General features: G+C 41.1%; 1 protein-coding gene across 2 annotated transcripts in view; it reads left to right on the top strand.

Annotated features, from left to right (window-relative positions):
- Positions 1-14,242, top strand: part of LOC144818098 (A disintegrin and metalloproteinase with thrombospondin motifs 6-like) — a 674,525-nt gene that overhangs the window by 519,909 nt on the left and 140,374 nt on the right. For both annotated transcript variants that reach the window (XM_078675151.1, XM_078675150.1), the window contains exons 6-7: positions 6,741-6,824; positions 7,368-7,513. In XM_078675151.1, the coding sequence (XP_078531277.1) occupies positions 6,741-6,824; positions 7,368-7,513 (230 nt within the window). The remainder of the gene's footprint in view (positions 1-6,740; positions 6,825-7,367; positions 7,514-14,242) is intronic.

Genomic DNA, 14,242 nt, shown 5'->3' with positions numbered 1-14,242 from the left:
ATGAAGAGAGCAATTTTGGGAGTTCCTTTCCAACAATGCGGAAGGGCTTGTACTCAAATTTCTTCCTCATGAAGAAGAAATGCAGAAAATGGAGGCAAGTCATGGATCTCAGACGACTGAACAAGTATATCAAGAAACAACCTTTCAGAATGCTCTCGCTGCAAGAGATTCTCTTGTTGATAAACATGGGGGACTTTCTAGCGTCTTTCGATCTATTAAACGCATATTTCCAAATTCCAATTCATGCCAAACACCATCAGTTCCCGAGGTTTGAGATAGCAGGGTGCCACTATCAATTCAAAGATCTCTCTTCCGACCTCTGTTCAGCCCCAGAATATTCCCAAAGTGCATGGCACTGGTAGCGGCTTTTCTGAGAAGACAAGGGCACCAGGTTATTCCCTACCTGGACTATTGGTGTGTAAAAGGGTCCACATTTCGCTCTGCAAAAGAATCTACTGCGGCCTGTTGTCAGCTTTTCAAATCTCTGGGTTTGCAGCTCAATGTAGAGAAGTCATGTCTTATTCCAAGTAAAACGCAGATTTTCCTTGGGGCAGTCTTAAACACCAAAGTAGTGAAGGTGTTTCCCACACCAGAATGAAGGCGCAAGATAATGCAGATGAATGCTATCATAATGCATCCCATTGATACCAAATTGTCGCTTGCATATGAGACCACTCCTGTAACAGCTGGATATGCAGTGGATTCAGGTCTTTTTCAATGATGTCATGTTCATCTCTAAGACAATGAAACAGGCCCTGTCATGGTGGGAAAGAAATGCAATATCTCTCCAGGCCTATCCTTTGGGGCAACATGCCCCAGTTACATTATGACAACAAACGCCTCTGTGGACGGTTGGGGAATGCATCTCCAAAACTTACATATTCATGGAAAATGGTCTATTCAAGAGACACAGATGCACATCAATCTCTTGGAATTGAGGGCAGTTTTTCTGGGGCTGCAAGCATTCTTTCCAAGGATTTAAGGCTCTTCTGCTCTGGTAACGACAGACCTGGCCAAGCAAGGGGGCACCCGGTCTCGCACGTTATCGATTCAAGCTCAGGAAATCTGGGGATGGTTGCTAGAGCACAAGATAACTCTGTAGAGTGAACATGCCCCAGGCGTTGAAAACGCATGGGCAAATTCTTTCAGCAGAACAATCAGTCAGTGTCACAAATGGGAACTGAATTTGGAGCAGCTGGAAAGCGTTTTCAAACCGTGGGGCGCTACGAGGTCGGACCTTTTCGCAACCAATATCAATAAAAAGTGCAAAAGATTTGCCAGCAGGTTCCATCAGAGGAAATCTTGGGGGAATTCTCCTCACTTGCAGTAGACAGGAATGTTCGCATATGCTTTTCCTTTGTTTCCACTCATCCCAAGGGTGATTCGCAAAATGATGAAGAAGCCATGCAATCTCATTCTCGTAGCCCTGGCTTGGCCAAGGCAGTTTTGGTATTCGGAGCTCCTAATACTGTCAATATCCCCGCACATTATCTTTTGGTCGTTGCCAAAACTACTGCCTATGAACAATGGTCAGATTCTTCACCCCCAGACAAAGTCTCTGAGTTTATCTGCATGGAACCTCAAGACTATGAGTTCAGAGACTTAGACATTCGACCAGAATGTAAGTCTATCCTGCAGCATTCTAGAGCTTTCTAGAGCTTTCACCACTAATAAGTCCCGCTATATAATTGATTTACAAACCAAGGCACCAAACGGCCTTAATAGTGGGGAAGAGTTGTCCGTGCACCTGGGAAAATGAGGATTCCAGGTGATAAAAGATTTCCTGTACAGCACATAGTTTATTATGAGTTCTTCTTCATCTGTTTAATTTTTCCACATAGACTGTAATTGTATGCCAATACATGGCGAGATGTGGGCCTGTCATGAGAGACAAATATAATAGGTAACACAGTGATCTGAGCGGTAAATGCCGACTCGCGGCTTATTTGCGAATTTCTTTAAAAAGCTTTCACGTGCACGGTTTAAAGATGTATATAACGTTGATTTTTAAAGCAATGTCCTTTAAAGAGTAATGTAAATTTACGTGCCAGTTTTCAATCTGATGGAAATGCATGAAAGTACAACCTATGCCAATACATGGCTAAATTACTAAATGAAAACGTATATGTATATACATTGATACATTGATATGAAATTCGAGTGAGAACTCTGTTTTAAGTTGGCGCTCACGTTAGAGGCTATTTGGTCCTTCTTTTGTGTCTATGTGTATGATAAATTGTGATTTAAATGGCTCCTCTCAGTGCGTAGGGTAAACACTGAAGAAGGAGTTTCCAAAACGCGTTTGTTGTGGCGCTGGAATAAAAATAACCGGCGTAACTTTCCCCGCGAGTGCTGTTCTCTTTCTGTGAGTGAATGAAAGTCTGGAGCTGCAATATTACATGGGGGCACCACCACATCAAGAGCACCCGTCCGTGATTGATCCGCGAAAAGGTGCATGAGGAGCGTGAGAGATATATATATATATATATATATATATATATATATATATATATGTATATGTATATATATATATATATATATATATATATATATACACACACACACACATATATATATATATATATCTAGATATATATATATATCTATATATATATATATATATATATATATATTACCTACTGGCGGTTGCCAGTAGGTAGTTATAGTTAGGACCTTGTTTCTATTCAAAAAGCGTTTTTTCTTTTCCCAATAACTTTGGCGGCGGTTGATGAATCTTCGCAAAATTTTCAAAACTGGTGCGGCGCTCAGGTCTGCTCCTGTTCTGAAAGTTTAGGGGCGAATTATCAAGCGGCGGCCGAGAAAAAGGGTGGTCCCAAAACGCATTTTCTCCATGTTAATTTCCATAGAAAACTTTAGGCAAAGCTAGAGCCCGAACTGCTGAATGGAATTACACCAATTTTGGCAAAAAGGTAGTTCTTGGTTCAGAAAGAGCCCTTTTTGTTATTGTTAAATGGTGTAAATCCGTTCAGTAATTGCTGAGAAATTAGAAAAAGGAAATGTTTCGATATCTGGGGCAGCGGTGGGTTCTTAAACCCTCCCGAGCACGAGCTTCACTGTGATTGGCTGCCAACACTCTAAACCAGGAAGTGTTGGCAGCCATCTTGTGACTCTGTAGGACCAGGGCCAAAAAAAGAATTAAAAAAAAAGAAATTCGGGGGAATTCATATTGGGGTCGCAAATCCTGCCGAAAAAAAAAATGAAGGGCGGGCTCCTGTGCTTCTTTTTAATGAGGCCCCTGGGTGGGCCAGGTCGCGGGGGCATTGTGAAAAAATAATAGCAGGGGCCCGCCACCTCCCCGGGGCTATGCATATTATGTGCGGGGGACCTGGCCCCCCTGCAGCCCCGGGACGGCCACCTCCCCTGGGACTATTTACAAAAGAAAGCGTGAGGGGGTCCCACCCCACCTATGCTACACCCGGGGACCGCCACCTGCCCGGGGCTTGATTAAAATGGGCGGGGGGCCTGGAGGCCCCCCCCCATGCCCAATGGACTGCCACCTTCCTGGGGCATTTAGAATTGAAATGTGCGGGTCCGTTACAGACCCACGGCCCTGGGACCACCACCTGCCAAGGCTGGCTTCCGCGGTGTCCCGGGGTGCCCACCCCGGGACACTGCTGTTTGCAGTGATGCCATCAGTGATGTCACTGACCAAGTCATGAATGATGTAATATGTGATTTCATCAGCAGTGCATTGCAGGGACGCGAGTTCTAGTCAGCTGAACAAACTATAACGGCGGAATTTCTATGGTTTTGTACAAGTGAAATGTCCAACTAAGTGTAACGTACCTGAAACCTATGTTTTTTTCAGTGAATATATATATGTATGTTTATTTTCAGTATGGTCACTACTGGATATTGAGGCAGTTCTATGCTGTGTTTTTATTTCTTAAAAGTATGTGCTTCATAAGGAAGTGTCTTCGCCTAATCGCTTTCATTTGAATTTATTTACTGCCAACTACTCTGATTCAAGCGTGCCAATTTATGAAATATTTAATACTGGAGAAAAAACAAGTTACTTACCTGTACTCTGTGGTTCTTCAGTATTGAAATCTTTCATCGATTCACATGCGGCCAGCCCACCTCTCCGTTTGTGCTTTCCACATGATACCTCATATGACCATTCACTTACCGCCTGATTCATCATTCTCCCGTTTTGCGAGCCCCTAATAGCGATTCATAACGAATCGCTATTGAGGACTTTCAAAACGGGATTCATGTAGGAATTGCAATAAATATTGTGATTCCTACAGGTTCCTTATTTGCGATTAGCTAATTGCTAATCGCTAATAAGGAATAACTCCCCATGGATTCCTATGGGCCGGAATGCATGGGGAGTTAATCCTTATTTGCGATTAGCAATTAGCTAATCGCAAATAAGGATGCGATTTCAAGGTTGCAGGGGTGTCCAAAGGACACCCTGTAGCACCCCTGAAATGTAATCTACATTGGTGTTGCGCACACACATGTCCAGAGGACATGTGTGTGTGTAACATGCAACTTAGAAAAATGCATTTAAATGCATTTTTCTAAGTTTTTGCTATTTACCGAGAGGTCTGACCTCTCGGTAAATAGCGGCCCAAAATTGCAATTTCGCAATTTTAAAATGCTTCATGAATTGCATTTAAGGAATCTCAAATAGAGATTCCTTAAATTCAATTCTTCGCAAATGTGCGAATTCTTAAATAGCGAATTTTGCATTTGGGATGATGAATCCCAAATGCAAAAATTGCACTCGCAAAAGGCAAGATTCTGAGAATCTTGCCCTGTGCGAGTGCAATTTAGCTTGATGAATCAGGCGGTTAGTCACACTTGTGCTGGAAGCTGAGGAATGGTGGCTCTGCAGGGGAGATGGGGTCTGAGGCTTGTCTCTGATTGGTTGAAAATTGGGTCTATTATAAAGATATAGATTGGTTTATCAATTTACTTTCTTTATCAATGATTCCTAATGTATTTCTATAGTACTGCTTAATTAAGTACGGTGGGACTCCCACCATGATGACGGGAAGATTCAAGCATGTCAATCTACGAAAGATTTCAATACTGGAGAACCACAGTGTACAAGTAAGTAACTTGTTTTTTCCTAATGGGAGAGTATTGCTACGCTCCGATTCAAAATATCTGGCCATTTAAGGGACTAAATATTTCTGAGGTGAGAGAAACAGTAGAGTATCGTTTTTCCAAGATGATCATGACATAGTTGTAAAGTTTGTATAAGAAAGACCATTGATCCAGTGAATAGGGTATCCCACGACTATTGATGGAACGGATAAATACACTTCACCACCAAATTGAAGAGCACACAATCCTAATTGTTCTCAGATCCCACCAGAACTTGGGTAGAATCGAAGCACAGTAGTAGAAAACGCTTAACTGATGCATGAAACATGAAGAAGGCATTCAAACCTTCAAAATAGATGCGCAGTGGCAGCAATCAAAGTCTGCACCATGGAAGTTAAATGCTTAACAGTTTCAAGGAAAGGTGTCAAATGTTATCAATAAAATAATTATACCAGAAAAAATTAACTGAGACTATTTGCAGTTAATAAATATTGACCTCTGATTGCAAATACTTTGAATCCAGAACTGACCGATTTACACGGGTTCTTTCATAAAGGAAAGGGCAATTAGTAAGGTAAATTGATGATACCCATTGATAGGTTATAGCAAGTAAAAGTTAGAGGGTAATGCCGGTTTTAAAGAATCTGCAGCTTGTGATTCTGACCCACGCCTGGATTGTTCTCACTATTTTCATCCTGTTTATTTTGTTTATGTAGTATTTCAAGGGTTCCTAAGATCACCAATCGATCACATAAATGGAAAAAATAAGGAACTTTAAATAGCAATGTTTGTGAACTATCCTAAGCGATAATTCCGGCCTGCCCTGCCATGGACAGCGCACGCAAATGGTTCAGGCAAACTCCCTCTTGCTCATTCAGACGAGGCCTGCAGAGAACTATAGAGCCAAAGCCATGGCAGGAAAACTCTATCAAAGTATCAGTAGCAGGATATCGGAAGTACTTTACATAATGCTTAGATGTAGGTGAAGCACTAAATGGCGGTTGTTTTTTCACACAGGCAAGGCATTACAACGTGGTGTCCTTATTTGTGATTCAGTCCCAATGTGCGCAGAGGGTAGTCCTTTGAAATAGTCCTATGAGTTCATGTTGTTTGAAAGTCGTGCGTTACTGGGGACAGGCCTGTAAACAGGTGGCTGAAATGTCAGATATTTGCATTTTGTTGGCGCCTGTAAATGAAACATGGGTCAGGATGAAATGTTTGATTTGGATGGCGGTTGAATGAAACGTTTCGGGCTATTGACTTCGCACAGACAGCTTGGAGTTGACGGGCCCCTTGACGCTGTGATGTCGCCCTGTAATGACAAGGTGGAGGGATTACAAGGCATTGTCTGGCCGTGCTGTTTAGACTGGAGCTCGTCTCCTCGCAGGGCAGGAGCTCCCCTCGCTTGTTTCTGCAGGATGAGATCATTCCGCAGAGTACACACATGAGGTGGCAGGCACTGAACATGCAGACGTGTTGGCCCTCCCTCAAGTGAGAGCATCAGTGGAGCAGCGCGAAATCATTTGAGTCATCTTTGTCAGCTAAGCTTGGCAAACCATTCTGTTTGGTACTCGCTTTAAGAACCTAACGCTGCTTTTTGTTCCACTACAGTCGGTGCTTCTTGTCTGACTTTGTGTCTTTTCTTATTTTCTGGAGGTCAGGTTGCCAAACTTTATCGTGATTCCAGCCTCGGAAACGTTGTGAATATTATAGTGACACGTCTAATAGTCCTCACGGAAGATCAGGTAAGCAGACTGAAATGTTTTTAAATACATTTGTATCTGTCGCGAACTTTATGCTGACCCCCAATGCCACCCCAATACCAACCCCAAAGCCTTTAACTATATGGCACCACAGTATTCTCCTTAAGATAACTATTGCTTTGAGCGGTTATGCAGTCAGAACACAAAACCTCACTTATAACTTAGTTTAAGGGAACAGTCATTGTATATTGTATCCGAAATAAAATATAGATGACAGCTAATATTATCTCCATACTTGGAGGGATTTCAGCAGTGCAGTTCAGTTATGGTGCATGTGTGTTTATATGTTAAGAAACTAAAATAGCTGCATTGGCATTTATAATTGCATTTGAAACAGAAAGAAAGCCTGCTCAGTAGTCGACTTAGTGAACCGTGGGTCAGGTTTTATAGAGATAAAAATTGGCAAGAAGTGATTATTCCTAGAAAACTACCGCTAATTATAGTCCCTCTGTAGACATCAGAAGGTTTAAATACTGACTTTAGTAATCTGTTTGGAACATTTCTGGTATGCATGTTGTATTGCAGCCAAACTTGGAGATAAACCACCATGCGGACAAATCCCTCGATAGCTTCTGTAAGTGGCAGAAATCCATCCTCTCCCACCAAAGCGATGGAAACACCATTCCAGAGAACGGGATCGCCCACCATGACAACGCAGTACTTATTACTAGGTATGGTTGTTGTACGTGTTTCATATCCCTCCATTTGTTTGTCTCAAACGAAATTCTGTCTAAATTTGGGGTAAACTCTCCTTGTAAATGTTTCAACAATCTGTTACCCATGTTTTATAAATTTATGCACAATTTTATACATTTGTTTTTGCCCATTTCCATTGATACTTTAAGATTTTTGTTCAATGGAAACCTCTTTAAAAGAGCGTGATTTATAAAAATATGTGTAATACTGAATATTTTTTTTTCTTACATTGTCGGTTTACTTTTTATATAGTTTTGTACGGCACTTGAAAACGTCTATTTAAAACTAATACACTTAAACCAAAGCAAATTAAAAACTGAGTAGAAGAACAGGATTTAACTTACGATGTTATTTGCAGTAGGTTACTTAGTGATTTAGCTATCAGCAATACATAGAATCGACAGTAGTTTACATTGATGTATGTATGCCCTTATCAAGCCTTAATAATGCTAATTAAATGGTTGACACAGTTGCGAGAGCTGGTGGTCTAACTTCCCCGCCCACTATACCTTCGAGTCAGATTTATGAGCCTGTGGCTGATGTTGTGAATAAATTCTGACTGATTATGTCAAATGAATACCGTATTCATGAATGAAAGTTGTGTATGTGAAGGTGACAAGCTTCCCGAGCCATGAGTTAAGCAGTCAGACTCCAGGTGCTTCTGAAAATGACTGAGATTTTTGAAGGAGCATCAGGTTTTCATCACTGTCCTAATCGCGTAGGTTATATAAGGCCCGGCCTCCCCTTTGCTACTCTGTGGCGCCAGACTGGGCAGAGGCGTATTATGCATGATGGGAAAAGAAGAAAGGGGGGGTGACTGACTGTATGACTGTTAATGTGTACAGTTTACTTAATTGAATCCTTAGAAGAAGTAAGTGGTTTGTTCTTGAACTAGGGCACATATCAATACATTTTTTATTAGTAAATGGGAGTTTGCATAAATTGTGGTTAGCATCACCTCCCTCATTCACAACTTTCACTTCTGCAATTTAAGAAGGCAAACTAAGACATCATTGTCCTTTGAATGTATGTAGCTCACTGTACCTAATAGTGTGGCCTTGTAGCGCTATTACTTTGTCCGGGAAAGCATACATGGGAATACATTAATGGAAGGGGAGAATGATGGGGTTTGCGACCTAGAGATATAGGGCCATATGCATGAACACATTTTCCCGTAGACACAGAATGTGCAAAACCCTTTGATGCATCTGGACCATAGAGTACAATGACAAGAAAAGAAATTAGGGTATTAGCTCATCCGGGACTGGCACATGACCTCACAAATGCAGTGTAGCCTTCTGACACTGCTAAATTTGATACGAACTGGACAGTTTAGAGGTCAGAAATGATTTATACATTAGCAAGAGTTTCTAAGAATCGAAGGTGTACTTTATTTATTGAAGACTATTTTATAATAATAGGACAAGAGGTGTCCATTAAAAAAGGAGAGAGCTAATAATGCCAACACGTGTGTCGCGTCCTATGCAATCTACTAATCTCTACTTCAGAGCATCAATTTTAAACATTGACAAGATTCAGGGTGCTGAGTTTCTGTTAGTATGTGGGGCTTTCAAATCAAATTTGAGCATGACCCCCTTGGCTCACGTGCAGGTAAAAGATGAAGGAGAGTTCATAGAAATGCCTGTACATCACCATAAAATTATTCCATAGCAGCTTGACGTAGCGTCTTCGAAGCACTCTTCTACCTTCATCTCTCAAACTAGCCATAAAAATCCCGGAATGGTAGTTTGAGAGTTAATCTCAAATACACGAGCAGTGGGGAGGCAAATGACACCGACTGACTCAAACAAAAGGGTACTAAAATGACTTTGTTGAGAAGAAAAGAACGACCACTTTGTAACAAGAACTGTAGTACTATCAAATAAAATGTAGTAAAGCTTGAAAATAATTATGCTGCAGGCCCGCATTACTATTGGGCTGTAAGCACTGACCACCCAATACACAATGGCAGAAGGAGCTGAGTGGAGTGCTTGGCGAGTGGGACTTTCCTACCCAGCATTTGACATCAAGCAGCTGTGCTGGGATAGACTGAATTACCCTGAGATTTTCAGTAATGTTGCAGTCTGGGGGCTTTTCAGTGAGCCAGACGGGAATGAAAAAGCTGATCCGCGAAGGGGGCAGGCAATTCATGAGAATTAGTATTCCTCCTATACCCAGATTTCTTTTCCACCTGGCGGGACACCCGTAAAGGCAAAGGAAATTAAACCGTTGACGACAAAGGGCCCATGTACCCACTGCAAAGAGAGGTAATAGTAATTCTGTTAGTAGGATTCCGTTGATTTTCTCTTCAGCCTGCATTTCAACATTAACTCAGAATTAGAAAGGGAGAGGTTGAAGTTCCATTTTTCAAACGGCTGTTACTTCAGTGTGTTTGTATTTCTTGCACTTCCTTCTGGTGATGTCATCTTTAGGTGGACAAGTGCACTTTTAGCGGGCGATTGTTGGGATGCAGGTTTCATGATATTTGATGTACCAGGGAATCTTGAGTATTATTTTATTGTATGTTGACAAGAGAAAATTCCAGCTCATATTTATGTTACTTTGAACAGCACTTGACCTAGACTTTCATGTTTTGTTATATTCCATAATGCATCTGACAATAAAACACATGTACGAACTTTACAGGATCCGTATTCTTAACACAACACGCATGGGAAAAATATAAAATTACAAACTACGAATATGATGAGAATACTGTATTGAAATTCCATTTTACGACTCTGCAACTCTGTTGTGGACATAATAATCGGTGGACATTTAAAAAATATTGTTTCTTTCTTGCATTTAGCAACATAACTTTGTCTTGGAATGTCTGCTTAACACGTTTATTTTTATGCCTTGCGATCAAAGGCATTTCTTTTGCTCCCACATTTACTAACATATGCATAATCAAACAAAAAAGTTGATGGGAGGATGCCTGCAATAAGTCTAACCACTAACAATCGCACTGGGCAGTATTCCTACACCGAGGCATTACCAGGGGCTGAGATTAATTCAAGTATTCCATCCATCACATTTTTGTATACTTTAATATATGCAAGGTGCTGCATCGGGAAAAACAGCTGCAAGAAGAGTGATGTGTCAGTTTCTTCAGTTCTTCAGGTTTTTTCCAGCTCCCAACAGCAGGAACAACCTCCAGAGGCCCAGAACTGGAACATGCACTTCCTGGCAGGTCAGAACTCTCAGCAGCAGAGTTCAGGGTAGCTGGGGGTGAAGTCTTTGTGTCCCTGAGACTTCTGAACAGGAAGCCAGCACACAGGCCCATGGAGAACTTATAAAAGCAGGTTCACAGCAAAGTTCCAGTCTTTGTCCTTTCCGTGGCAGATACAGCAACTGCAGGCCAACCCAATACAGCACACAGCAATGGGGCAGTACTCCTCCTCACAGCTCTTCAGCTCTTCTCCTTGTCAAAGTTTCTTCTTGAGTCCAGAAGTAATCTAAAGTTCTGGGGTTTTAGGTCTAATACTTATACCCCAAATGTCTTTGTTCTCTTTGTGCAAGGGTCTCTGAGCCCAGTCCAAACCTGTTCTGTCCTCACTGGTGCAGTATGACCACAGGCGCTGGAGACAGCATTGTTCAAGGGACACAGGCCCTATTCAGGTGCAAGGAAAACTCCTCCGACTACTCTAAATTCAACCAAGGTCTATTCAGCTCAGCTCTGAGTTATCCAGGAAGGGCCAGGCACACCTCAACCTCCCCCCTACCCCCAGTGGCTGGCTGTCTACAGTGAATGCACATCCCGAGCCCGTGTCACTCCAAAACCAGGCAGTCAATACACCAGCAGGCAGAGGCACACAGACTGTTTAACAAGAAAATTCTTATTTTCGAAAAGTATAGAGACGCAGAAGGGTTTGATCCAGTAAGGCCTAATATGGGGTGGGATTAATATCACAAACACAAAATCAGGTGCCCCACATGGCCAATGATGAAAAATAGTTAAAGAAGCACAACTTACACATGAATTTAAGGTACTTGAGAATTTATTTCATATATCAATTTATATTATTTCTTTCTGCATTTCCCATTTTATGATAGTCTTATCTATTTGGTATAATCAGAAAACAGGCAAACAACAAATTTACATGGGTCATGTGTAAGTTGTGCTAATTTAACTTTTTTCATCATTAGCCATGTGGGACACTTGATTTTGTTTTTGTACGTTCTAAAAGTGGCATTTTCAAACACACAATTTGGAAACCATCATTACTTAAAGTGTGTTATTAAATTGTGAGTTTATAGAGCCTAATCCTTATTTCTCCATCTTGTCCCAATGAGAAGTTATACTTGTAAAATGTTACTAAGTTTTGCCCATCCTATCCTATGGGGCAGATGGCCATTCAATTGTGAAAAATAAAATTGGCAGTATTTCACAATCAGGCCATGTCACACACACCAGTACATGTCCTATCTTTCACATAAACTGCAACCTGCCCATGGGGGTACCTTGTGCCTACCATAGGGGTGGCTTACATTAAGAAAAGGGATGGTAAGGGCCTGGCAAGTAGGTGCACTTGCCATGTCGGCATGGCAGTTCAAAACTGCGCGCAGACACTGCCGTGGCAGGTCTGAGTTAACTTTTCAGGGCTGCTCATGTGAGTGGCACAATCAGTGCTGCAGGCCCACTAGTAGCATTTCATTTACAGACCCTGGCGCACTCAGTGCACTTTACTAGGGACTAACCAGTAAATTGAACCAAAGATTATTTGAAGTGTGCACAAGCTGAGGAGTATTCAGGGAATTTTAAAAGTTGTAGCGTGCTACGGAGGTATCACCTCGTCGTCCTGGAGGTGTCAAATAAGATACAGAAAATGCGGTCCTTAAATACTTAAGGGCGACCCTCTGGGCACAGCTGATAAAGTCGTAAAAACGACATTAGTCACAAATAAAACAAGGAAATTCGTGAAGTTTTTGTTCGAAGCACAAAAAAGTTTTTTTCAATTTATACTGTTTGAATCCGTTTTTAATTCAATCCGATAAATTCATAGTTCAATGTTGCAAATCACATCTTGAGTTTATCAATACGCAAAAAAGTCATCAAGTCCCAATGAATTTCGTGCCGAAGGCACTTCGTCAGGGGAATCTATCATCAAACAAAAATCTAATGAGGACTAACACAAATGGTCACATATGGTATCTTATTTCAAAGCATCAAAGCACACTCTGCAAGTCATGCAGTAATTTGAGTCGGTTAATGTGATTACGAAGTGTTCTAATAGACACAGGGTGAGAAAACGAGAACACAAATATTGTGAAAGCAACGTGACATTAAGCCAGTGAAATGAGAAAAAGTGACGAAAATGCGAACTCTGGAAGTGAATACGGTGAAGCGGCAGTGTTTAAAAAAACGTTACAAGTGCATAGAAAAAAACATGCAAAAGAATAAAGCCCCAGTTTGTATAATTACGCGGGTGTGATTTAACGGACCGTAACATGCCCCATAACTATCGGTTATTGCCGACATAAACTCTTACCGATAAAGCTCAACGTGAGAGCATCTAAGGAGACATAGCGTCTTCACCGGAGATGAAAGAACAGGCGTCTCTGTTTGGCGTTTGTAAGCATGAAGGGTGATAAACATAAACGATGGCGAGAGTGGTTGCGGCGGCCATTGCGGAATGTGTGCTAGACGATTACGGCGGCCATTATGAAGTGGAGTCTAACTAAGCTCTGGTTCAACAAATATAGGGCAAAAAACAAGATATAATAAGAAAGATAGTAAAGTAGAGTGCTGTGAAAGGATCCAAGTGATGAAAATCAAAATGAAACATGAAAATGTGAAGTACATTAAATAACTGTCAGTGTCATTAGAGTCAATAAACATTAAATTGCAGTATTAGATCACAGTATTAAATTCAGATCACAGATAACAAGAGAATTCCACCCGGTCATTGAGCCCGTAGGGCTTCAAAGCATCAAGTTTGAAAATCCATTCATTCTCTTTTCGTAGTAATTGTTTGTTAGTTTCCACATTTTCGGATATCTCCACAGTTTCAAGCACCATGAATTGAAGTTGTGAGATGTTGTGTCTTCTTTCGTGAAAATGAACTGCTATCGCTGACTTAGCATCGTTTCTTCTTATGCTGCTTTTATGTTCTGATAATCTAGTCTTTATTTTTCTGATGGTTTTGCCCACATAAGCCAATCCACAAGGGCATTTCAATAAATAGATCAAGTTCATTGAATCACATGTAGCTGTCACTTTTAAATGAATTGGAATGCCGCTGCGAGGATGTTTCACTGTATTACCTTTGATGATTGCGTTGCAATTATTGCAATTATGACATGGCAATGTTCCTTTAGCTTGAATAGAAATCTTTGATCTGTCATTAGGTTTTAAAATGTCTAAGATATTTTTACTTCTTGTGAATGCAAATCTTGGGTTCTCACTGAAAATGCCGTTGAAATCAGGTTCTAGAGATAGAATTTGCCAATGTTTCAAAATCGTGCGTTTGAATAGGCTACTTTTTGTTGAATATTTAGACACCACAACCATGCGGGTCTCACTTGGTTTTTTAGTTTGTACAAGTAGTTCATTCCTTGTTTTTGTGGAACATTTTAGTTCAGCCTTTTGTAGGATTTCCGGAGGATACCCACGAGCTTCAAATCGTTGAATCATATGTTGTATTTGAATTTGGGATTCATTAGATTCTGAAACAATTCTTTTTGTTCTGTAGAGTTGTGAG

This window comes from Lissotriton helveticus, chromosome 2_1 (genome assembly GCF_964261635.1).
Source record: "Lissotriton helveticus chromosome 2_1, aLisHel1.1, whole genome shotgun sequence".
NCBI classification, from domain to species: Eukaryota; Metazoa; Chordata; class Amphibia; order Caudata; family Salamandridae; genus Lissotriton; species Lissotriton helveticus.
This window is presented reverse-complemented; position numbering and strand designations above follow the sequence as displayed.